The sequence below is a fragment of the Trachurus trachurus genome (genome assembly GCF_905171665.1).
Source record: "Trachurus trachurus genome assembly, chromosome: 19".
NCBI lineage: Eukaryota > Metazoa > Chordata > Actinopteri > Carangiformes > Carangidae > Trachurus > Trachurus trachurus.
The window spans coordinates 188640-216109 of NC_139913.1; the positions used below are offsets into that span (position 1 = coordinate 188640).

General features: G+C 47.0%; 1 protein-coding gene across 4 annotated transcripts; it reads left to right on the plus strand.

The window, feature by feature from the left end:
* Nucleotides 1-266: 266 nt before the first annotated feature.
* Nucleotides 267-24299, plus strand: LOC311002805 (cGMP-dependent protein kinase 1-like; the record flags this gene model as incomplete). Of its 4 annotated transcripts, none has more annotated exons than XM_083994319.1 (19): nt 267-464; nt 558-664; nt 3244-3410; nt 5366-5479; nt 6444-6549; nt 6631-6694; nt 6783-6860; nt 8565-8659; nt 10367-10432; nt 11513-11587; nt 17073-17169; nt 18526-18665; nt 19301-19390; nt 19517-19658; nt 20929-21092; nt 21275-21397; nt 22333-22395; nt 22582-22648; nt 23192-24299. In XM_083994319.1, 19 exons carry the CDS (start codon nt 267-269, stop codon nt 23288-23290), a joined length of 2055 nt encoding a protein of 684 aa, XP_083850445.1. In that variant the 3' UTR covers nt 23291-24299. The 4 variants fall into 4 exon arrangements, with proteins under 4 accessions (XP_083850445.1, XP_083850444.1, XP_083850446.1 ...); XM_083994318.1 differs by having other exon boundaries at nt 267-446; nt 537-664; XM_083994320.1 differs by lacking the exons at nt 267-464; nt 558-664; nt 3244-3410; ... (5 more) ...; nt 10367-10432; nt 11513-11587 and adding an exon at nt 14108-14894.
* Nucleotides 24300-27470: the final 3171 nt, after the last annotated feature.

Here is a 27470-nt window from a genome sequence, read left to right on the forward strand (position 1 = left end):
TCAGAACCAGATCAGAACCAGATCAGACTCTGACCACACACACACGTTCTCTCCAGAATCCTTTTTTTTTTTTTTTTTTTTTTACAGTTTTTTACTTTGAGGAACCAACTCAGACTCAGAACTGTGGACCACAGAGGAACCAGAACCCACCGGTCCAGCAGAACCATAAAGGACCTAAAAGACCAGACCTCTGCTCGTCCAGACCCGTGTGGTCCAGACCCGTGTGGTCCAGACCTCTGCTGGTCCAGACCCGGTCCAGCAGCACCATGGCGACGCTGCGGGACCTGCAGGCAGCGCTGCAGCAGAAGGTTCTGGAGCTGCAGCAGCGCGACGCTCTGATCGACGAGCTGGAGCTGGAACTGGACCAGAAGGACGAACTCCTCCAGCGGCTGCAGAACCAGCTGGACAAGTACCGGTCCGTGGTGGCGCCCGCCACCGCCCAGCGGGTCCACAACCAGAACCTGGTCCAGAACCAGCAGCAGAACCAGGACCAGCAGCAGGACCAGCAGCAGAACCAGGACCAGCAGCAGAACCAGGACCAGCAGCCGGACCAGCAGCCGGACCAGCAGCGCAGCAAGAGACTCGCCATCTCTGCTGAACCCACGGCCTGTGACATCATCGCTCTGAGTCACGTGACGCTGCCGAGCTGCCCCAAGAGCCCCGAGTGAGTGGGGGGGGGGGGGGGGGGGGGGGTAACTGTAATGTGTTAATACATTAACACATTAATACAGTTAGTTTTATTAATGTTTTCATTAATCTGCAGCGATGGGTCGGGTCCGGGCTATGTTTTAATTCTGAGCAACAAAGAGGAGAATAGGAAGACAGGACAGTTGAACCTTATAATGTTCACGTTGCACCAGTTGAGGATTGAACCCACAACCTCTGGAACCAAAGACCGTCTATCACACTGAGCTAATTAGCAAGCGGCAGTTCAGCAGTGGCTTCACAGACTGACTAAACCATTCACTGTTAAAAGAGGTACAATTCTGATATGTATTTGTCAGACATCTACTGTGACTCTAAGATGTTGTACATTTGTTTCACAAAGACCATCTGGTGTTTTAATCAACTCCCTTGATGGGTCTTGAACCCACATCCTCCAACACCAAGAACCAGCTGCTAACTCACTGAGCTAATGACTGGAAGTGAGACATGTGTGTCTTCTCTAATAGACTCAGGGAGTCACTGACCAGGCAGCTGTTGTAAAGGCAGATTTCAAAAATTGTCAAAATGTCAGAAATTCTAATATTTAAACAGAAATCTGATAAAACTGATAAATTGCATCTAAAGAGCATGGAAATGTTGGTGATTTGTTTTTAACGATAAGTGTTTTGCTTCACAAGAGAAAATGTGATGTTTAAAATGCCACTCTTACATTGACTGAAGTTGTTCCCATGAGAGCAGAATTCAAAATGTTCTAGAAAATTCCGTTTTTGAGATAAAATTCTGATATTTGCCAAACTTCATCAACCATGACTCCAGAATATTCTCCTTTTTTTTCAGGAAGATTGAAAATGTATTTAGCAGGAATTTGATGGTATATGTTTACAGTACTGTTTACAGTCAAACGTTTTCATGCACTGTAGGCTCAATTTTTGCTTAATCAAAAATCCGAGAAACAAGTTTTGTGGAGGACGGTCTGGAGATGCTCTGTAGCAAGTTTGGTGACAATTGAGCAAAAATTGTGGGAGGAGATACATTTTAAAAGTTTTGAAAAAAACAGAGTGATGGACTTCATAATTTGTAATAAGTTTAAGTGAATAAAAGTTTGAGCAGTATTGAGGCTACATTGTGGTGAAGTTTCAACACTGTAGCATCTACCGTTGGTTTGGTAGGAAGGTTTAATTTAAACGCTTATTGTGGCTGTTTCTAACAATATGAAAGTTTATGAAGTGATTCTGCTGTAAAATGATGATGATCCTCCCACGGTGTGTGTGTTGTAGAGAGAGAGTGTGTGTTGTTCAGTGTGTGTGTGTGTGTGTGTGTGTGTTGTAGAGAGAGTGTGTGTGTGTTGTTCAGTGTGTGTGTGTGTGTGTGTGTGTGCAGACGCATTAATGTTGAGCTACTGACACAGATCTGCTTTCTGCTTTTAATTTGAAAGTGAGGACCACAGACGTTGTCATGGAGACCATCATGTTTCTACTGTTTCTACACACACACACACACACACACACACACACACACACACACACACACACACACACACACACACACACACACACACACACACACACACACACACACTGTGTTGCTGCTTATCTGCCATTGAGGACAGAGTGAAACTCAGTGTTTCAGCCTCAGGTGGATAAAGTGTGTGTGTGTGTGTGTGTGTGTGTGTGTGTGTGTGTGTGTGTGTGTGTGTGTGTGTGTGTGTGTGTGTGTGTGTTATCAGATGTCCTGCTGAGTCCAGATGCCCCCCCCTGCCGCCATTTATCTCTTAAATTCTTAATAATCATTTTATTCTGTTTTACCCGTGTAGAGAGAGAGTTGTTAACATCTTATTGGTCGATATTAGAACAGTAACTCTTCTGTGTATTGATCCCTGATCCACTTTATTCCTCAGCATTTTATTCTACTTGATCTATTTCATTGTATGTAGAGACTGAGGAGTAGTGAGTGGGTTGTAGCACCTTTTATCTTTGTTGCTTTATTAAGTACATGGATAATTATCTGCTTCTGGCCTCCTGCTGAATGTTTCCATTCATATACAACATTCATTATTATTATCAGAACATGTTGTTTATGTCAGGATCCACAACACTGACTCTGTTCTTCATTTAACACCAGTGATGAGTTCTTGTTGTTGTTGTTGTTGTTGTTGTTGTTGTTGTTGTTGACACCAGGACTCGTCAGCTGATCAGAGACTCCATCAGTGATGAGTTCTTGTTGTTGTTGTTGTTGTTGTTGTTGACACCAGGACTCGTCAGCTGATCAGAGACTCCATCAGTGATGAGCTCTTGTTGTTGTTGTTGTTGTTGACACCAGGACTCGTCAGCTGATCAGAGACTCCATCAGTGATGTGTTGTTGTTGTTGTTGTTGTTGTTGTTGTTGTTGTTGTTGACACCAGGACTCGTCAGCTGATCAGAGACTCCATCAGTGATGTGTTGTTGTTGTTGTTGTTGTTGTTGTTGTTGTTGTTGTTGTTGACACCAGGACTCGTCAGCTGATCAGAGACTCCATCAGTGATGTGTTGTTGTTGTTGTTGTTGTTGTTGTTGTTGTTGTTGTTGTTGTTGACACCAGGACTCGTCAGCTGATCAGAGACTCCATCCTGGACAACGACTTCCTGAGGAACTTGGACCCGAGTCAGATCGAGGAGGTGGTGGACTGCATGGCGCCGGTGGATTATGGGATGGACTCGTGCATCATCAGGGAGGGCGACGTGGGTTCGCTGGTCTTCGTCATGGAGGGTGAGCTCACCTGAGTAACCATGGAAACCAGGACGTTGTCTCTAAGCTCCACCCCCCTCTAGAAGTAACGGTCGCCATGGGAACGGTGTGATGATAAAACTCTGTTACGGTTCATGAAGAGAAACCAGCAGGTTGTTGTCACGGCAACAGAAGACTACAGATCTGGTGTCACCAACGGACACGGGAAAGGAAGGACGCCATGTGGTCGCCATGGTGACGTCACTACGCCACCGTGAGTCTCCATGGTTACGGACTCTAAGGAGTTTTATTCTACAACAGTTTTACAACAAACTGCTGGTTTCTCTTCATGAACCGAAACAGAGTTTTATCATCACACCGTTCCCATGGCGACCGTTCACTCACATGGAGACTGTTTCTGTACTGAGTTCCCATGGCAACGACGTTACTTCCTGCTTCCTCTTCGGCTCTCTGTTGTTGTGACGCTGGTTTTCTAGCAGGAAGTTAAACCACAAGGAGACCCGAGGGTTTTGTTGTAGTGAGCTCTTTATTAAAATAATAAATGAATTCATTCATCAATATGCCATATGTCTTTGTTAGAGAGAATAATAGAAAGTCTTTCAGCAGTAAAACAGGTATCTGTAATGTGTGACAGCATCCTGTATCAGAACTACGTCTCTGTCCAACAAACCAAACCGTGTGATTATTGTAGTTGGGGGGGGGGACCCATCCAAGATGGCGTCCACGCTGACCCATCCAAGATGGCGTCCACGCTGACACGTCAGCTCCAACAGGCGGCGTCAGTGTGCCAGGCTTCTACGTAGATCACCAACAAATAGTCCATTACCAAAAACTCATTAGTCGACTGACCGCCATGAATGACGACTATTTGGTCGAGGGCGGCCCTACAGACATGGGAGTTTCCATGACAACGACCAGCTGACTGACAGCTATGGTTCCTGTGAAGGGACAAAACCACAAAACCACAAAACCACAAAACCACAAAACCACAAAACCACAAAGCCTGGACCAGGACATGTTGTAGTGGCGTCTGAATGTTAATGTTCACTATAGTGACTGAATCTATCCCACAATTCACCGCCAAATGTAGTGAACATCCCATGGTCACTAACCAGAGCAAGATACTTGGGATCGATCTACTCCCAGTTCCCAGTTGTAACTCGTAACTTCCCTGGAACGCTGCAAACTCCTAACTGGTGACTTGAAGTCGTGACTTACGGGTTCAGAAGCCTGGACGCACAATCTGTCACAGGAAGAGGAAGTGATCCCTAAAACAGACCAGGAGGAAGTGTGTGTGTGTGTGTGTGTGTGTGTGTGTGTGTGTGTGTGTGTGTGTGTGTGTGTGTGTGTGTGTGTGTGTGTGTGTGTGTGTGTGTGTAGTTAAATGTGATGCTCATTAATTCTGTGTTTGGAGAAACAGATGCAGCGGTTTGGTCTCATTACACAAGACAGGACACACACACACACACTCAAACTGACACACACACACAGAGACACACACACATACACACACTGAAACACACACTGTTCTCCAGTGGATGCAGTTGGCATGGCAACCTGTTGTATGACCATATTTAGCAGAAAATTTGGAATCAGATTGTAAAGGAGAGAGAGGAATGAAAGACAAGTGTGTGTGTGTCTCTGTGTGTGTGTGTCAGTTTGAGTGTGTGTGTGTGTGTGTGTCCCTGTGTGTGTGTGTGTGTGTGTGTGTGTGTGTGTGTGTGTGTGTGTGTGTGTGTCCCTGTGTGTGTGTGTGTGTGTGTGTGTGTGTCATTAGCCTAATGATCATTACAATCTGCAATTAGAAAAGCAGAAACAGAGACTCTGTTATCACATAATCACCACCATGTTTCCTAAATTACCCCTCTACCCCCCCCCCCCCTCCTCTCTACCCCTCCTCCTCCTCCTCCTCCTCTGCCCCCCCCCCCCCCCCCCCCCCCCCTATCTGCCCCCCCCTACCCCCCCCCCCCCCCCAGAGGGTCTGGTGCAGGTGACCAAGCAGCAGCTGAAGCTTTGCACCATGGGACCGGGGAAAGTGTTTGGAGAGTTGGCCGTTCTCTACAACTGCACCCGGACGGCCACGGTCAGGGGTGAGGAGGGGTGGGGTGGGGGGTGTGTGTGTGTGTGTGTGTGTCCAACTTTTTGTCATGGCTTCCTGGTAGAGTGGTTGCTAAGCAGCAGTTGCCAGGCAACAGTAGTAGTACTATATACAGCATCTCTGGGCTGTTTCACCTGTAATGACGACGACAGGTGAGTTCAGAGAGACAGGAAACAGGAAACAGGAAGCAGGAGGCAGAGGGGATGACATGCAGCAAAGGGCCGCTCCACGCGGGATTCAAACCGGGGCCTCCGGCAGTGTATGGTCCTCACTGCAGGAGGCCCCGGTTTGAATCCCGCGTGGCCTCAACACACGGGGCGGCTGCTCTACCAACTGAGTTCTTTCTCACTATCACTCTAGTAAATGTTTGACTTTTACCTGAGTAACATTATTCTAAAGTAACTATACTCTTACTCTATTACTCTACTACTCTACCGACCACTGCTCATAAAGCAGCTGACCTCTGACCTCTGACCTCTGACCCCCGTGCTGCGGGAGTGGATTTTCACACTAAGCCCGCAGTTACACTATTAACCCAGCAGGTGGCTCCAAAACTATACACATATGAGCACATCAATTTTGTAGAAATTCATAACAAAGGTTATTTCTAACCATAGTGCGAATTACAGGGGGGTTTGGGGGGGTTTGACCCCCCTAATTACAACTTCGACCCCCCTAAAAGAGGTACAAATAACAGATGGGGGGGTTAAAACATTTATCTTTCTTATTAGTAATCATAAATACTACAATATACAGTATTTCCATAGTCATGCCAAGAAGATGCTTGTAGTAAACATTCAGACACTAGTGGACTAAACCATTTCATTGCCTGAATCTGCGCGTGTCACTGACTATGAACATGAGATACCGGGAATGTGTTTCGTTCCTGTGTGGAGTTTAACATGTGACCTCTGACCTCTGAGCTGCAGCTCTGACCTCTGACCTCTGAGCTGCAGCTCTGACCCCGGTGAAGCTGTGGGCCATCGACCGTCAGTGCTTCCAGACCATAATGATGCGGACCGGCCTCATCAAACACGCCGAGTACATGGACTTCCTGAAGAGGTGACATCACTTCCTCACGCTCACAGCTCATTGGTCCGGTGTCACTTCCTGTTGAACTGACCTTTGACCTTCGACCCGCAGCGTTCCGACCTTCCAGGAACTCCCGGAGGAAACGCTCAGCAAGATGGCCGACGTCCTGGAGGAGGTGAGGCCGTCTCCATGGTGACGAGACACTGTGATGTGATTGGTCCTGAGGGACTTGTGATGTCATCGATGATGTCATGTCCCCCCAGACGCACTACGAGGACGGAGACTTCATCGTCCGCCAGGGAGCGAGCGGCGACACCTTCTACATCATCAGCAAGGGCAAGGTAACCGTCACCGTAACCACCTCATCCATCACCGTAACCACCTCATCCATCACCATAACGACCTCATCCATCACCGTAACCACCTCATCCATCACCTTAACCACCTCATCCATCACCTTAACCACCTCATCCATCACCATAACCACCTCATCCATCACCATAACCACCTCATCCATCACCGTAACCACCTCATCCATCACCGTAACCACCTCATCCATCACCTTAACCACCTCATCCATCACCTTAACCACCTCATCCATCACCTTAACCACCTCATCCGTCACCATAACCACCTCATCCATCACCTTAACCACCTCATCCATCACCATAACCACCTCATCCATCACCATAACCACCTCATCCATCACCGTAACCACCTCATCCATCACCGTAACCACCTCATCCATCACCTTAACCACCTCATCCATCACCTTAACCACCTCATCCATCACCGTAACCACCTCATCCATCACCGTAACCACCTCATCCATCACCATAACGACCTCATCCATCACCTTAACCACCTCATCCATCACCATAACGACCTCATCCATCACCATAACCACCTCATCCATCACCATAACCACCTCATCCATCACCGTAACCACCTCATCCATCACCTTAACCACCTCATCCATCACCTTAACCACCTCATCCATCACCTTAACCACCTCATCCATCACCTTAACCACCTCATCCATCACCTTAACCACCTCATCCATCACCATAACCACCTCATCCATCACCATAACCACCTCATCCATCACCGTAACCACCTCATCCATCACCGTAACCACCTCATCCATCACCATAACCACCTCATCCATCACCATAACCACCTCATCCATCACCTTAACCACCTCATCCATCACCATAACGACCTCATCCATCACCATAACCACCTCATCCATCACCATAACCACCTCATCCATCACCTTAACCACCTCATCCATCACCTTAACCACCTCATCCATCACCTTAACGACCTCATCCATCACCGTAACCACCTCATCCATCACCTTAACCACCTCATCCATCACCTTAACGACCTCATCCATCACCGTAACCACCTCATCCATCACCTTAACCACCTCATCCATCACCGTAACCACCTCATCCATCACCGTAACCACCTCATCCATCACCATAACGACCTCATCCATCACCTTAACCACCTCATCCATCACCTTAACCACCTCATCCATCACCATAACCACCTCATCCATCACCTTAACCACCTCATCCATCACCTTAACCACCTCATCCATCACCATAACCACCTCATCCATCACCATAACCACCTCATCCATCACCGTAACCACCTCATCCATCACCATAACCACCTCATCCATCACCTTAACCACCTCATCCATCACCGTAACCACCTCATCCATCACCATAACCACCTCATCCATCACCGTAACCACCTCATCCATCACCGTAACCACCTCATCCATCACCGTAACAACCTCATCCATCACCATAACCACCTCATCCATCACCGTAACCACCTCATCCATCACCGTAACCACCTCATCCATCACCGTAACCACCTCATCCATCACCATAACCACCTCATCCATCACCTTAACCACCTCATCCATCACCGTAACAACCTCATCCATCACCATAACCACCTCATCCATCACCATAACGACCTCATCCGTCGCCGTAACGACCGTATTGATCTGTGCTGATTGACAGGTGAACGTGACCCAGGAGGATTCGGCCAATCAGCAGCCGCTTCACCTCAGAGAGCTCGGCCGCGGAGACTGGTTCGGAGAGAGAGCGCTGCAGGGGTGAGTCTGACGTCACTATGACATCACGTCTCCATGGTTACTGATCATTTATGTCACTAGTGACTCATCAGCTGTGTCTCAGTTCAGCGGCTGCAGCTCACGCCGTCTCCGGGGGCAACGCCGTCGACCGTCAGGTAAACAGACGTCTTTCCTGACTGCGTCTGAATGTAAACAACGTCCTCCGCTCCATCACCTGTGGAGCCAGCGGCTCAGCGGGCGACCACGCCCCCACGCCTCCACGCCCCCACGCCACCACGCCTCCACGCCTCCAGGCCTCCAGGCCTCCACGCCTCCACGCCTCCACGCCACCACGCCTCCACGCCTCCACGCCTCCACGCCGCTGCAGAGTGGGGATACGGCGGAGAGCCGCTAACGTTGATAGCATGTGCGGTATATTGATGTGTTGATGAAAAGAAGAAGATCACCGCTGACACGTCTTCACTTGTATTATAAAATAAGTTTATTAACAAGAAGAAGAAGAGTGGAGCATCTCTGGTGCCAATGTGAGATCTCTCTCTCAACTCTAAAACCTTCCTTTTTATCCACAAGTTTCCCAACGTCATCTATGGGCAAAACTGGTGGAATTGTACGTTTCCATTTCCATGGTTTTCAGTCGTTGTCATAGTTGCGGTAAACGCGTGGATCTATTAACGCTGGTCAGTCTGTGTGATATCCACTGTTAAATCTGCTGTGATGATCCATGCGTTTTACAGATTTACATTGAAAAAAGAAAAAAAATCCATGCATTTACCGCGACTACCGAAACCATGGAAACGTAAACATAAAATTCCACCAGAAGAGCAAAACCGGCAAAACAGGCTACGTTGTTGACGTTCGGAAAAAGGTGGATATGTTGGCTTATCTCCAACACTCCACCTTCTCCAGACAGAGAGGAGCCTCCTGTCCAGGTGGTCAATGACCTCTGACTTGACCTTTTAACTTTGAGCTAACAGAAAACCACATCCTGTTTCCAATGTGTCTTTCCCATTAGAGAAGACAACAGGATCATTCAGTCATATTGAACCATGCATCTCCCATCAGGTCAGATGACTTCTAAGCAAATTATGGAACCCATGAAGTAGAGCATCTGTCCAGAAAAGGCCTACACACATACATACAAAGAAGAACATACAATACTTTAAGATATTAAAGTAAGAAAGTTAAGGAGTATAATATACTACACATGCTACGTTGCTAATAACAACAATGGCGCTCAAAGAATCTTGGGACACGGGAGGCTACGAAGGATCGGTGCGTCTCCTAGAACCGGCAGAGGAAGGAACGCTGCATTCATCGCTGCGTTTGGAGACTTCTAATTAAACTGAACTGGGACGCTGTGACGTCATCGGCCTCCGAAGGCTGCAGCCGCTGAACTAATGGTGCGTTCCAGGCAACCCGTAACTCGCGTTTTTCCGACCTGTTCCTATGGTTACCCGTTAGAACGTACAGTCAAACTCGTATTTTCCCACCTGTGAACTCGTACTAGATCGATCTGCTCCCAGTTCCCAGTTAGTAACTCGTAACTTGCCTGGAACGCTACAAACTCGTAACTGGTGATTTTAAGTCGTGACTTACGGGTTAAAAAGCCTACCTGGAACGCACCATGAGACACAGCTTCAGTTTCCCAGAGTAAAGATGGTTTTATCTGTGTGTGTGTGTGTGTGTGTGTGTGTGTGTGTGTGTGTGTGTGTGTGTGTGTGTCCACAGGGAGGACGTGAGAACAGCCAACGTCGTCGCCGCCGACAGCGTCACCTGTCTGGTCATCGACCGAGAGTGAGTTGTCACTACGACTTCATGACGTCACCATGACGTCACAGTGATAACCCTAACCCTAACCCTGACCCATCACCGGGATGTCATGGTCTGAGTGCAGCGGTGACTCTGGGGGTTCTGGCCCGATTTCAACCAAACTTCTGCGTTGGACTCCCCTCGGCCCCCCAGAGGACATATTCAAATTTGGAGAAATTTTTATATGTCAAATTGTCCAAAAAGACACACCAAAAAACATCCAGATACCTCCATGCTGCTCGTCTGTAATGTCCCTCTGGTATTGAAGCCCTGACATGAGAGATTGTTCCAAAAAAAATGAAATGAGTCTATATTTTAAGCTTGTTTGTAGCGGAAGCTCCCGGTGTCTCAGTTCACTGCTCTTCCTGGACATGCAGTGCTGCACGGAGCCCCGCTGTAACTCAGAGAAGCCACGGAGGACTCTGAAACTTCTCCCAGACCTTAGTCCACATGAGGGGGAGGAGATAATGAGGAAAGAAATTTATATTTTGGGTGAACTCTCCCTTTAAAACTGAAGCTTCAGTTACTGTTGGAGCTGGTTTCAACTAGACCACTGTAAAAGAGAGTAAGGACACCTCCATTAACTCCCGTGGTTAAAGCCTCGTGCCCCCTAGTGGCAGGATGTGGGTATTGCAAAAGCGCCCAGAAAACCCATTCACTCCAATGTATGTGTGTTGCCCACTTGTTGTAAATTGATGAAAACGGCCGTGTTTTTGTTTTTAGGTGTCTTGGTCATATCAAATTATATTTATAATTTGTTTATTACAAAATGTAGATTGAAACATTCATGTAGACAACTGTTTGTTTGATCTATAAATGTCCTTAAATGATTGAAAACACCACACTGCTCATTCACCAACAATGCAGAGATGTCAGTTCATATTCCTCCACCAGGAGGCGCTGCCATTGGACCGATGCTGTCGTTACCATGGATACTATGGTCCTTACTCTCTCTTACAGCTCTAGTGTGAGCAACAGATGGAGCAGATTGTTGTGAATCACCACGGCCTCTAGTGGGAATCAAACCCACGATCACGTTGTCTCTCTGTGTCTCCGCCTCCTCAGCTCATTCAAGCACCTGATTGGAGGATTAGACGACGTGTCCAATAAAACCTACGAGGACGAGGAGGAGAGAGCTAGGTACACACACACACACACACACACACACACACACACACACACACACACACACACACACACACACACACACACACACACACACACACACACACACACACACACAGACTGAGACACACACACACACACATGTGATTCCTGTCAGAGCCATCCCATAATGACAGAGCAGTGATTCCCACTCCTGCATCTGGACCAATCAGACGCCTCCTGAAGACGAGGAAGGAACTCCCAAACCGACACAGCTGCTGTCGGGATCACATGTCGTCATGTGACAGACACACACACACACACACACACACACACACACACACACACACACACACACACACACACACACACACACACACACACACACACACACACACACACACACACACACACACACACGCACACACTTGACGGGGCCTGTTGTTGTAAACCTAGATCAGGGATTCATCCGGGATATGTTGGTTATCTGGATGAATTCAGCCTCAGGTCGGTTGTTAGAAGCTGGACACCTTTATCCTGGTCAAGTTACCATGGTGATTTATTCTCTGCAGCTCGCTATCGGCTATTTATTGAAGCAGCAGACTGCATGATTCTTCCACTGCTCATCATTAAGGCAAAGTGCACAACTGTTACTTTGTGAAAGGAACTAAAATTGTGATTATAATTTTGGATTATTAAATTAGTCCGCAGTTCTCTGCTGCACTCTCTCTAAAGTTTGTGACAGTGGTGGTGCTTTTTTTTTTTTTCCTAAGAGGTGAGTCACCTGACGTCAGCATTGACCCGCTGTTGATTGGAGGAAAGTAGCCACACCTCCTCTCATCACCTGTCCTCTCATCGTCCTCTCATCGTCCTCTCATCAGTGAATCTGTGATCGATCTCTGTGGTCTACTGACAAGAGAACTAGTTCCACCTGGCTTGACAAAGCCGCTGCTCCTCAGCCTGGCTCAGCGTTCTGTGGCAAGGTGAAGAGGGCCCGGGCGGGGATTGAACCCACACCTCCCGGGAAAGAGTCATGCGCGCTTGCCAGTCACCCAAAGGGACACCCCCTTAGCTAAGTGGCCAGGGCACATGATCAACTGGAGGCTTAGTGACAGAACCACCACTGTCACAGTTCCAACAACCAGTTAAACCAGGATGGACTGATGAGACTTTGTCCAACCTGCTTTCCCACTGATCCTGGATGTATTTATTCTACTTTGGAACAACAGGCCCCTGGTCACTCACCTGGATCCACCAGAGGACGTGAAGCCGACGGTCTGGTGTCGTTTGTTTTTGTCCTAGAATCTTAAACGAAAATGTATTATTTGGTTCTTCAGTCTGTTTTTCATTAACATCAACAAAGTTCCTGTTCCTTCCAGCTCTGAATGAGCCGTTCATATCGTTCATATCTCCATGGAGACGGTAAGCTCGGTGCTGGCTGCCATGTGGTGTCTCCATGGTGACGGTAGGAAACCACGGAAACTCAGCGGAGACACCGGAGCTGTCGGCTCAGTCACCGCGGTAACGCAGTGAGGAGGAATGGAGCGTTACACTGATGCTGCATTCACCTGCAGTCAGGCAGACGGCCAGATGTCGTTTTAGTCACAGAAGTCCAGAGAAAGACGGTAAAACAATACCACATCACCATGACAACATGTTGTCACGTGTATTGTTTTGCCTCGTGCTGACGGACCACTTGTTTACATAGAGGCTTGTTTATGCCGTTACGTGCAGGAAACAGGAAACAGGAAGTGACAGCGTTCAGACTTTTAATGTGAAAAGCTGAGCGACTGAAGGACCGGTCCTGGACTTTTAAAGGGACAACGAGGAGTTTCTCCGTTGGCAGAACGAAAAATGCCGCGACAATAAACAGTCTCACGTTAATGTGGATGAATCTCCGTTACCACTTGTTAATGGTCCATTTTAGATAAATCTATGGTTTTGTCTCTATGGTTATTTTGTTATTATTAGTGGTGGTGGAAATGCTGGGCGAGCCGACCAGCGTTTCTTTACTTTCGGTTTCGTGGCGAGTCATGAGAATAACGCCGCCGAATCTCCGTTTATGGTGGGAACTACGACGGTATGTGATCGTCTTCCAACCTCTGACTTTAATTCTTGATGAATGAAAACATGAGTCTGTCTTGCACCGGTCAAAGAATTTCACGGTGCGGAGGCTCATAAATGTAGTGAGAAAACACTTCACTTTAACAAAACTCCTCGTTGTCCCTTTAATGTGAAAAGCTGACTGACTGAAGGACCGGTCGTCAGAGGTGTATAGTAACGAAGTAGATGTACTTCGTTACACTACTTAAGTAGTTTTAATTTATGGTATTTCTACTTTTACTTAGTTACTTTTGTCAAGTACTTTATACACCTCTGCTGGTCGTGGATCGGTATCTCGTGTCCTGTGGTTTGAGGTCAGGACAGTTTGTTCGTCTCTGAGCTGCGTTGACTGGCTCAACCTCTGAGCAATGTCCCATCTGCTAAAAATACTACGGATCGCTGAGGGGGGGGGTTAGGAGGGGGGGGGGAGGGGCGTCCTGCCATGAGGGTCCGTCCTCCTGGTGGGGGAGGGGGGGGTGTCGGTCCGGTCTGAACCCCTCAGCAGCAGCTCGGTGGCAGCAGCTCAGACACGTCGTGGAGCTGCAGACGCTCGGTGGTTTGGTTTGTTTGGTTTGTTTTGGACCGTGTTGCTGCTTCTCCAGACGCTGAGGTGCATTGTGGGTAAACGATAACAGAAGCCCGTGACCTTTGACCTTTGACCTCTGACCTGTGACCTCTGGACGTCTGTGACCTTCATGCACCAAGAACCGGAGGCTCTGGCCGCTTCACCGCGCCGCCGCCGGCACCGCTGTCGTCCCTGTCACCGCCACGGTCACCGTCCCCTCAACCAACATGTGAACTGGACGTGGAACTGGAACTCCTCCTTCGAGACCGCGCTGCTACGGACGCTCTGCCGCACGTTCTCCTGAGGACGGACACATAAACAATAATAATACGTTTATTTGAAAACAGGGACAGTCACATTAACAACATCACTGTGAACCAAGAGGCAGTTTTTCATCTGTCGTCCCCAGACGGATGTTAAAAAGTCCCTAAAAACAGAAATAACAGAAATAAAGACGTTCTCCTGAAGACGTTTTCCTTAGGACGGACACATAAAGACTAGACCGGTTCTCGGCTGCCGACCAATCAGGTCTGAGATGAGGGAGCTTGTTGCCGTGGCGACGAGGCGGCGGCGGCCGGAGAGGGAACACCTCCCCAGCCTCCCGGCTCCCATCACCTCCTTCTCCATCCACACCTCCAGGAAGTTCCCCTTCTTCCACGTGGTCAAATGCTGCAGGTAGGTAGGACCGGGAACGCCGGGAACGCCGGGAACGCCACGCAGCGCCGGGTTTCCTGGTTTTCATGGGTTTTCTGGGTTTTCATGGGTTTTCATGGGTTTTCATGGGTTTTCATGGGTTTTCTGGGTTTTGAATGAATGTTTTATTTCGATCACAGCATCAAAATTTCAACAAAACAAATTCAAGGTAGTATCAAGTAGCTACTATATAGCTGGTGGAAAAGGGTTGCAGCTGAAGCGAAGCTCATAGCTGCTGCACCCTCGTTTCTCATTTCATTATAAAAACCATAAGCAGTCTGATGGGAATGGCGCATGGCGCATACACACATACACACATACATACATACACACATACATACACACACACACATACACACATACACACATACACACATACACACATACACACATACACACATACACACATACACACATACACAGTACGTCCCTCAGCGACCATCCTATATCCACAAACCTTCACAACTCAAAAACAAAACAGGTCTAAATTTCCTCGGTTACGTTACCCAACCCAGATCAATCCTCAACTACAAACGTACGCTAAAAAACAGTCAGAAACAAACAAACAAGAAAACTTCATGTTTGTTGCTAAATTAAGTTAATTATTTCCCTTTGTTGCTCTCAACATTTTACATTTTGTACTTTTCAAAAATATTATTTTCCCGCGGTCAAGTGAAGGCTCCAGACTAACTTTTTTGACCACCGTCCCGACACTGTCCCCAAATATATTTTGAACCGTCCCAAAGTGAATGTTTGTCCCCCCCCCAAAAAAAAATGTTTGTCCCAATAATTTACTTTGACTTTGTCACCTATAATTAAGGTTCAGAAATAAACAATTATATTTTTATTTAATATTAATTTCAACATCATTCAACAGTGCCAGCGCGAGAGAGAGAGTCGCGGCCGCCACAGACTCCTTTATTGGTTTATTAACGGGAAACGCTGGTTGATAAGTTTAGTTTTTACGGAGCATTGTGAACAGAGCGACCTGTCGCCTGCAGCCTTGTTCTCCGGTGGTTGCCGTAGTAACATTTTCTTTATTGTTTTTTATTTCACGGGTCTATTGTGAGTCTCGTGCAGCAGGAAGCTTCGCGCCGTTTGTGTAGCGACAGTGATGTGTGCATTTTAAGTGCACAAAAGTTGAGTTGAGTTGAGTTGAGATGACTTTATTTATCCCACGGGGCAGTTCTGTTTCTGCAGCTGACCACCGCACCACAATCACATACACAAGCAGACATACATACGATTGAGGAGGAAAGTGCAAGGACAGTGCAAAATTGAGATCAGGTAAGATAAAGTACAAAAATATAATAAATACATAAGTAGGGCAATATACGTAAAAACACACTGTCAACAACAGTACTTGTACTAACTACAGCTTCAGGCCAGCTGAGCATTCACCAAACTAATGTCAGGACGCACAAAGACCTAGAACAGCGACTGGTCTTCCTGAGAGGATGCATGGAACGTCCATTGATTATATATATATTATATTATATTATTATGCATTCTGCCATTTGTGAGACTCGTCTTTCCCAGAGGGAGTTCAAGTCAGTCAGTTGGGTGCCAGTGATCTTCGAGCAGACTTTCACAATGTTATTTAAACAGTTCCTGTCCTTCACTGCCAGACAGGAACTGTCTAAATAACATTGTGCACTGCAAAAACTCAAAATCTTTCCAAGAATATTTGTCTTATTTCTTGTAAAAAATGTCTAATTTCTAATCAAAACTAAACTCTGAGACTCATCACCTAAAAATAGCTTGTTTTTAGATCATTTTCACTTGTTTCAAACTAATTTTCACTTGAAATAAGTAGAAAAATCTGCCAGTGAAAGCAAGTTTTTTGTGCTTGTAATAAGGAAGAAAAACTTGCTCCACTGTCAGATTTTTCTACTTATTTCAAGTGAAAATCTGCTTGAAAGAAGTAAAAAGTGTCTAAAAACAAGCTGCTTTTTAATGTGATGAGTCTTATTTTAAGTAGAATGAGATTTGTTTTGACTAGAAATAAGATAAATATTCTTGGTAAGATTTTGAGTTTTTGCAGTGTGAAAGTCTGCTCAAAGATTGTTGTCTGGATTCCTACGGTCAGTGAAGGCATCCTGTGTGTTGTGTTGTGTTAGTCCTACGGTCAGTGAAGGCATCCTGTGTGTTGTGTTGCAGGTTCGAGGCGGAGAACTCGTTCTTCTCCGGTCTGAAGCTCCGAGACTTCAACATCATCGACACACTGGGAGTCGGAGGCTTCGGACGCGTCGAGCTGGTACGACCCAACACCGACCAATCAGAGTGTGTGTGTGTGTGTGTGTGAGTGTGAGTGTGTGTGTTTTTTATTTTATTTAACCTTTATTTAACCAGGCAGAATCATTAAGTTTAGTTTATTAGTTTATTAAGGGACAGTTGTGCAATTACATTAATCACTTGCAGGAAAAAATGAGAAGATGGTTGCACCAGATTTAGCTCACAGCTAATTTCCATCTGTAGTCCCTACACATGACATAAAAATGATAAAATACACAGAATTACACAGACCACAAGCTACTATACGAAGGTGAGGCATAAAAAGACACAATTAGACAATAGACAACACATTAGACAATACAGAACCATGTATGAGGTAGACAAAGTGCAAAGTGCAAAGTGCAAAGTGCTCATAGCAGCATGATTATTCATGCTAATGATAATGATAAATAAATATGGTAATAGTGAAAATAAGATGAGCAAAAAAAGGGCTTGCGCACATCCAGAAGTGCAGCCAGGTGCTGAGTCTAGGGAAACGAATGTCAAAAACAAGAAAGGACTCGCCACACAGTAGTAGACAACGTTTCGAGCAGTGCGCTTTTCGTCAGGTCAATGGCGACGAAGAATGCACTGCTCGAAACGTTGTCCTTCTGATAGTCCTCCAATCATTTTTTGTATATTTGGGAGCTACTACTGTGTGGCGAGTCATTTCTTGTTTTTGATAATAGTGAAAATAAAACATAAGAGTTGCTTTCAGAAGGAGTTGTTATGACCAGAGGAACGGGTCTGAGTCTATTTGCAGTAACTTTCCAGTTCAGTCTAACAGCTGGTAACGGGAAACCAGTCGTCATGTGAACCGGGTCAGACCCAAACCCCTGAACCCCCCCTCTTACTCAATGTAACTGTGGTGGGAGGGGCTTGTAGAGGGGGAGGGGGGGCTTGTAGAGGGGGAGGGGGGGCTTGTAGAGGGGGGGGTTGTAGAGGGTTTGCCCAAAAACAGGAAGGAATCCCCACTCAGGGTTTCCCATCAGCCCCTGAAGGTATTTATAACCTCAGTGAAACTCTGCTCCGACCTCTGACCTACACACACATCTACACACACACCTACACACACACACACACACACACACACACACACACACACATCTACACACCTACACACACACACAGATCACATGTCACACACACACACACTGTGACCTCTCTGTCATGTCAGACTCAGATGTCCCAACATGAAGAATCCGTCCACAAATAGACGGTTGTGTCATGTCCCGTGTGTGTGTGTGTGTGTGTAGATAACGGTCATTAGGCTCCGTGTGTGTGTGTGTTAACAGACCCGGTGTGGTTGTCATGGAGACGTGTGTTGTGTGTGGTTCAGGTGCAGCTGAAGAACGAGGAGGCGAAGACGTTCGCCATGAAGATCCTGAAGAAGCGCCACATCGTGGACACGAAGCAGCAGGAGCACATCCGCTCCGAGAAGATCATCATGGCCGACGCCCACTCCGACTTCATCGTCAGGTCATCATCATCATCATCACCATCATCATCACCATCATCATCATCATCATCATCATCATCATCATCATCATCATCATCATCATCATCATCACAACTCTCTTCAGTGCTTTTATCATGTGGCCAAACGCAGAACTTCCTGTTCTTGTCTGAACCGCCCTGAGCCGGTTTCTAACCGCTTCGCCAAGAGGTCAACGACCACTTGGCGAAGCGGGTTAACACGTCTTTAATGGGCGAGTGAGTTTAACTCCAGTGCCGCTAACCGCCACACGCTGTCACTTGAGAAAGGCCACAGTGTTTTTTAAAATAATAATAAATAATTGTATAAAATAATAATAAGTTTCCCCGGGTCCAGAAAAACTCATTCATTCCCACAGACCAAAACATTCTCAACAAAAACTGAACAATTAAATCGCCTCGTCTGCGCCGTAACCAACCTTTTCTTTCATCAAGTCTGAAGAGAGCTTGTCTTGATTTACTGTGTTTTGAGCCAAAGATGGTTTTCTGTGATAAACAGACACTTTTCTAAGGCAATGTAATGTAAATAATGTAATGTAATGTAAATAATGTCTTGTAGTCAGGTTTAGTCTGGTTCTATCTGGTTCTATCTGGTTCTGATGAGACCTCTCTGTGTTCAGGTTGCACCGCACCTTTAAGGACAGTAAGTACCTGTACATGCTGATGGAGGCGTGTCTGGGCGGCGAGCTGTGGACGCTCCTCAGAGACAGGTGACTCATCATGACATCACAGACTCGTCGTGACATCACAGATACACCCACCAATCAGCTGTAGCTGTGTTTGCAGGGCCTCTAACCAGCTGAACATCTGTTACCATCTGTTAACATCTGTTCCAGGGGTTCGTTTGACGACGCCACCACCCGGTTCTACACGGCCTGCGTGGTCGAAGCCTTCGCCTACCTTCACTCCAAAGGAGTCATCTACCGAGACCTGAAGCCCGAGAACCTCATACTGGACGGCCGGGGATACGCCAAGCTGGTACACACACACACACACACACACACACACACACACACACACACACACACACACACACACACACACACACACGGTCAGTGATGCTTATTGAACCAACTTACAGTGTCATGTAAAGGTTTGCCCCCCCCCCCACCCCCTCTGGTCCAAATGTCTGTCAATGTGAACAGTTCATCAAGTGGAAGATGACATGATCCAAAAGACATAAAGTTACAGACGACACATTCACTTTACATTTATACAAATGGTGATGATTTTTTTTTTTTTTCCCATGTTCAAACTGACAGAAAAGGAAAAGGTCCCTCAGCGAAGGTCTGTATAGTTAGTAGCTAGTGGCCCCCCCTCCCCCTTTGTAAACTGTCCCAGTGTGTAAATAGTGAATCTCTTGTCTGATCCCTTGGTCAAAGTTCTCTGAGAGCTCAAGTCTCCTGCTTTGTTTCCCTTTTTCACTCTGAAACTGTAGAAAACTACAATAATACACTGATATTGATGAAAATATTGAAAAAGAGTGTTTCATGTTTAACTTTATGATCTTTATTGGAGATCATTTCATCTTCCACTTGATGAACTGTTAAACACATTAAACAGACATTTGAACCGAGGGGGGAGACAAACTTTTGCAGGGCATTGTATGTCAGTGTGGAGCCTCTCTTCTGATTGGCTGCCTGTTTTCTGAGAGATCCAATGAGAATCCAGCAGCTCTCGGGTCAAACAGGTTGTGCTTAGAGCACTGGAAAAGACAGTAACAACACGCATTGGTCCAATGGCAGCGCCTCCTGGTGGAGGAATATGGGTTTTGCAAAAGAACTGACATCTCTGCATTGTTGGTGAATGAGCAGTGTGGTGTTTTCAATAATTTAAGGACATTTATAGATCACCCACATTAATAGCATCATTGAGGATCCTTTACAGATAAACATTAACACATAGGAGAGTAAAAGAAACAGTTGTCTACATGAATGTTTCAATCTACATTTTGTAATAAACAAATTATAAGTATAATTTGATATGACCAAGACACCTAAAAACAAAAACACGGCCGTTTTCATCAATTTACAAGCAAGTGGGCAACACACATACATTGGAGTGAATGGGTTTTCTGGGCACTTTTGCAATACCCATATCCTGCCACTAGGGGGCATGAGGCTTTAACCATGGGAGTCAATGGAGGTGTTACTCTCTCTTACAGCGCTCTAGTTGTGCTTCATCAGGAACATCATCACGGTCATCAGCCGTCAGGACGAGACGTTCTGACTCCTCTGTCTTGTTCCAGGTGGACTTTGGGTTTGCCAAGAAGATCGGGTTCTGTAAGAAGACGTGGACGTTCTGCGGGACGCCAGAGTACGTGGCTCCAGAGATCATCCTCAACAAGGGTCACGACGTGTCGGCAGACTACTGGTCTCTGGGCATCCTGATGTACGAGCTGCTGACCGGCAGGTAAGAAAACACACAGCAGTCAGACCCGTGGTGCCGTGTGCAGTCACACCCGTGGTGCCGCATGCAGTCAGACTCGTGGTGCCGCATGCAGTCAGACTCGTGGTGCCGTGTGCAGTCAGACCCGTGGTGTCAGACCCGCGGTGCCGTGGTGCCGTGTGCTACAGCCTGTGTTGTGTCTCCAGTCCGCCCTTCTCAGGTCCAGACCCGATGAAAACCTACAACATCATCCTGAGAGGCATCGACATGATCGAGTTCCCAAAGAAGATCACCAAGAACGCTGCCAACCTCATCAAGAAGCTCTGCAGGTAGGTAGAGATAGAGAACTCTGTAGGTAGGTAGAGATAGAGAACTCTGCAGGTAGGTAGAGATAGAGAACTCTGCAGGTAGGTAGAGATAGAGAACTCTGTAGGTAGGTAGAGATAGAGAACTCTGTAGGTAGGTAGAGATAGAGAACTCTGTAGGTAGGTAGAGATAGAGAACTCTGTAGGTAGAGATAGAGAACTCTGTAGGTAGAAGGTGCTGCAGTTAGGAGACTCTGTAGGTAGAAGACTCTGTAGGTAGAGATAGAGAACTCTGTAGGTAGAAGACTCTGTAGGTAGAGATAGAGAACTCTGCAGGTAGAAGACTCTGTAGGTAGGAGACTCTGTAGGTAGAAGACTCTGTAGGTAGGAGACTCTGTAGGTAGAAGACTCTGTAGGTAGGAGACTCTGTAGGTAGAAGGTGCTGCAGTTAGGAGACTCTGTAGGTAGAAGGTCCTGTAGGTACGGGGATCGAGACTCTGTAGGTAGGAGACTCTGTAGGTAGGAGACTCTGTAGGTAGGTAGAGATAGAGAACTCTGTAGGTAGAAGATTCTGTAGGTAGGAGACTCTGTAGGTAGAGATAGAGAACTCTGTAGGTAGGTAGAGATAGAGAACTCTGTAGGTAGAAGGTGCTGCAGGTAGAAGACTCTGTAGGTAGGAGACTCTGTAGGTAGAGATAGAGAACTCTGTAGGTAGGTAGAGATAGAGAACTCTGCAGGTAGGTAGAGATAGAGAACTCTGTAGGTAGGTAGAGATAGAGAACTCTGCAGGTAGGTAGAGATAGAGAACTCTGTAGGTAGAAGGTGCTGCAGGTAGTAGACTCTGTAGGTAGGAGACTCTGTAGGTAGGGTTAGGACTGGGGATCGAGACTCTGTAGATCTGTGAGACACCGTCCAGATGTGTTGGTTCTAACTACAGAAACATGTGTTTGTGTTGACAGAGATAATCCTTCAGAGAGACTGGGGAACCTGAAGAACGGCGTCAAAGACATTCAGAAGCACAAGTGAGTTGGAACCGAGACGTCCATCTTCTGTCTGAGCGGTGTGACGTCACAGTGTGACATCACAGTGTGACATCATCACAGTGTGACATCACAGTGTGACATCGCAGTGTGACATCGCAGTGTGACATCGCAGTGACATCACAGTGTGACATCATGAACTAACGTGTGTGTGTGTGGTGTGTTCAGGTGGTTCGAGGGTTTCAACTGGGACGGTCTGAGGAAGGGAACTCTGACTCCGCCCATCTTACCTGCCGTGAGTCGAGGCCGACTTCATTTCATTCATTAAAAATTCTTTGCTTTATCTTGTTTTCAATGATTTTAGTGAGGTTTAAAGGTTTAAACAGCACGCTGATCACCATGGTGACCAGTGTCTCTGCACTGCAAAAACTTCAAAAATCTTTCAAAGAATATTTGTCTTATTTCTTGTCAAAATGTCTCATTTCTAGTCAAAACTAATCTCTTTCCACTTAAAATAAGACTCGTCACCTAAAAATGAACTTGTTTTTAGATCAAAATCTGCCAGTGAAAGCAAGTTTTGTGTGTGTTTGTAATAAGAAAGAAAAACTTGCTCGACTGTCAGATTTTTCTACCGATTTCAAGTGGAAAATCTGCTTGAAAAAAGTAAAAAGTGTCTAAAAACAAGCTGCTTTTTAATGTGATGAGTCTTATTTTATGTATAATTAGATTTATTTTGACTAGAAATGACATTTTGACTAGAAATAAGACAAATATTCTTGGTAAGATTTTGAATTTTTGCAGTGTGGTCCAGACTGACTCTGTCTCTCCTTGTGTCCAGGTGTCTTCTCCAACCGACACCAGTAACTTTGACAGTTTCCCCGAGGACACAGACCAGCCGCCGCCGGACGACAACACGGGGTGGGACTATGACTTCTAAAGCCCCGCCCATCGGCTAAGCCCCGCCCACAGACTAAGCCCCGCCCACCTGCTCCCAGCCTGAGACGCTGCAGAGACAAAGACGATGAGTTACTGTGCGTTCACATCAAAAGCTTCCAAAGCGTCAAAACGCCGGAAGTCAATTCATTTTCAATGAGAGCCGGCGACACTGAGCGACCAAAGCGTCAACTGGCGTCACCGCGCTTCCAAAGCTTCCAAAGCTTCCAATGCTTCCAAAGCTTCCAAAGCTTCCAAAGCGTCCAAAGCTTCCAAAGTGTCACCAGACGAGAAGTTGAGCCCTGGTTAACTTTATGCTAATTAGCTATGACGCGGTCCGGCGGCAACCAGTCAGAATATAGACGTCCTCTGGCTCCTTTTTCTTTTCTTTTTTTTTGTCCTTCGGCTCCCAGTGACCAGCGCGATCGAATGTGCGGCCAAAGCGGCTGAAAATATTTGCTGTTTTGGGAGCTGTCTTGTCTGACGCCCACCCTCGAGCGTTTTTGACGCTTTGGAAGCTTTTGGTGTGAACGCACAGTTACATGTGGCGGTTGCTGCTGTTTGTCAGCATGGCTGGACGCTGTGGGACTCAAACCTGCGATCTGTTGTAGCCACGTTGTGTCCTCACGTGGTCTGAGCTGGAGGCCAAAACGACGTTCAAGACCTGAACAGACGAGACCGCAACACTTTGTCCGTTTCCACGACCACAGGAGGATCTGAATCAGACTTCCTCCAGAAGGAAACAGGAAACCTCCCACCTGGTCGTCACGGCAACGTAATCGTAGTTCCTCAAGATGTTGATGAGCTGTCCAACATCTGGAACATTACCTTCTATCTCTTCTCCGGTCTGTTCTTCCTTCAGCAGCGACTGACAGAGTCCTGGTCGGTGCTGCGACTCTGGAACAAGATAGAAACATGTTTCTACAAAGAATGGACTCAGATTCCCTGATGAGCTGCATCTGAACTTCAGTCACGTTAAAGACGTTAAAAACCCCTGAGGGTAAAAGACCTTTAACCCCTGAGGGTAAAAGACCTTTAACCCCTGAGGGTTAGGGTTCTGCTGCAGCACTGGACCAGCTCAGACCTCCATCAGTCACACGGGTCCAGAGCCCAGTGGATCCAGTTGAGGGTCCAGACCAGGGGTCGGCAACCTTTAGCATTAAAAGAGCCGTTTGGTTTCTACCATATCGAAACCCACTCGGAGCCACAAGCCCCCAAAAATGCCAGTTTTGTCTATTTCAGAATGCCGTCATTCCTTGATTTCCGTGACGCACAGCATCCGTCAACCTGAATATGAGACTCGGTTCAAGTTCAAGTTCAAAGTGTTTATTGTCATATGCACAGTGGAAAGGTGAGTTTCCCTGACAATGAAATTCTTACTTTGCTGTCCTCGTCATAGAAGCCAGCAATTAATAAAAAGAGCAATTACAAAACAACAATAGTACAATACAACAACAATGAGCAGCAATAATAATAATAATAAAAGAAATAAAATTAGAGAGAAGGAGGTATGATGTGTGTGTGTAATATGCACTATGTATAATAATAAATAAATAATAAATAAATAGTGTGCAAATTGTGCATGTGCAAATGTGGTGCTACTGTGTGAATAATGAGTTACCGACTCCTATTGTTTAGGAGTCTGATGGCAGAGGGAAAAAATGAGTTTTTCAGCCTAGAAGTCCTGCTTTTCACACTTCTGTACCTCCGGCCTGAGGGCAGAAGTGTGAACAAGTTGTGCTGGGGGTGGGTGCGGTCATTGAGGATGGAGGCAGCTCTCCTGTGGACTCTGCGTTGGTGGATGCTCTGCAGAGAGGGCAGTGGGATCCTGATGATCTTTTCGGCCGTCTTCACCACTCTCTGCAGGCGTTTGCGGTCCATCACTGTGGTGTTACCGTACCAGACGGTGATGCAACTGGTCAGGATGCTTTCTACCACACAGCTGTAGAAGTTGCTGAGGATGTTCGTTGACATCCCAAACTTCCTCAGCCTCCTGAGGAAGTACAGACGTTGTTGGGCCTTCTTGACCAGCTGTGTGGTGTTGAATGCCCAGGTGAAATCCTCGCTGATGTGGACACCCAGGTACCTGAAGTTGCTCACCCTCTCCACCTCCAGCTCTCGGATGTATAGTGGCTGATGAGGTCTCCTCTCTTTTCTCATGTCCACTATCATCTCTTTGGTTTTGTTTGTGTTGAGGATGAGGTTGTTGTCATCGCACCATGACACCAACCTGGCCACTTCCTTCCTGTAGGCTGCTTCATCCCCCCCAGTGATGCGCCCTATCACTGCTGTGTCATCCGCGAACTTTAAGATGATATTGTCGTTGTGGGAAGCGACACAGTCGTGGATGAACAGGGTGTAGAGGATGTGGCTGAGGACGCATCCTTGTGGGGTGCCAGTGTTGGTGATGATGCTGGCTGAGGTTCTGTCACCAATCCTGACAGACTGAGGCCTGCCAGACAGGAAGTTTAGGAGCCAGTTACAGAGGGTGAGGTGTGGACCGAGTGTTAATAGTTTGTGGGTGAGTTTGTTGGGAATGACCGTGTTGAAGGCAGAGCTGTAGTCTATGAAGAGCATCCTGATGTATGAGTCCTTATTTTCCAAGTGGGAGAGGGAATAGTGGAGAGCAGCAGCGATGGCGTCTGAGGTGGACCTGTTGGGGCGGTAGGCATATTGCAGGGGGTCTAGGGTGTCTGGTAGGTTGCTCTGTATGTGCGCCAACACCACTCTCTCAAAACACTTGGTGATGATCGGAGTGAGTGCTATTGGCCTGTAATCATTCAGACAGGTGGGGGGGGTCTTCTTGGGGAGGGGGACGATGGTCGTGTTCTTAAAGCATAAAGGAACAATGCTCTGGCTGAGGGAGAGGTTGAAGATGGAGGTGAGAACATCAGCCAGCTCATTGGCACATGTTTTGAGGGCCCTCCCGGGGATGTTATCTGGTCCTGCTGCCTTCCGGGGGTTGATCTTCCTTAGTGCTTTATGGACTTGGGCTGATGTGATGGTTAGGGGGGGGGGAGGGGGTTGTGCCGTCCATAGGTGTGTGTGCCTCCTCTGTATTGTGGCTGGAGATCTCGAAGCGGGTGTAGAAGATGTTGAGGTCATCCGGCAGGCTTTCTGCAGAGCTGATGGTGCTGGTGGTGGTTCTATAGTCTGTGATGTGTTGCAAGCCTTGCCACATTCGCCCAGAGTCAGCAGTGAGGTAGAAGCTGTCTAGCTTCTCTTTGTACTGCCTCTTTGCCGTTGTAATGGCTTTCCTCAGTCCATACTTTGCAGCCTTGTACTCTATCTCACTGCCAGATCTGAATGCAAGAGAGCGAGCACGTAGCATGTGTCGTACCTGGCTGTTTACCCAGGGCTTCTGATTGGGGAATTTCTTGATTTGTATAGTGGGCACAATGTTGTTGATGCAGGTGCTAATGTACCCAGTCACAAACTCAGCATAATCCTGTATGTTGACAGAGAAATCCTCTTGAGTGGCTGCATCTTTAAACACATCCCAGTCTCTCTGAGCAAAGCAGTCCTGCAGGATGCTCTCAGTTTCTGGAGTCCAGAGTTTGACTTGTTTTGTGACAGGGTGTGCTTGTTTCAGTCTTTGTCTGTAGGCCGGATACAAAAACAGAGAGATGTGATCTGAGTGTCCAAAGTGGGGGCGTGGTGCAGCCCTATATGCAGCGCGTATGTTACTGTAAACATGGTCCAGTGTGTTTTTACCACGGGTGGGAATTTGTACATGTTGATAGTATTTAGGAAGTACAGTCCGTAAGTTGCACTGATTAAAATCGCCGGCAACGATGAAAACGGCATCAGGATGGGCCGTCTCTAACGTGCTGATGGTGTCGTGGAGTTTGCTGAGCGCTACAGTGGAGTTGGCTCGCGGGGGGATGTAAACAGCGGCCATAAACACGGTAGTAAATTCCCTCGGTAGATAGTGGGGACGGCATTTCAGCAGTAAAAACTCCACATCTGGCGAGCAGTGCTTATCAACAGTCTGTATGTCCCCACACCACAAGTTGTTAATAAAAACACACACACCTCCTCCTTTGGTCTTACCGGAGGCTGCAGTCCGGTCTCCCCTGTGCATGGAGTGAGTCTGTAGCTGGACGGAGCATTCTGGGACTTTGCCTGAAAGCCAGGTTTCGGTAAAAATCAGGGCGCAGCATTCCCTTGTTTCCCTTTGTGTT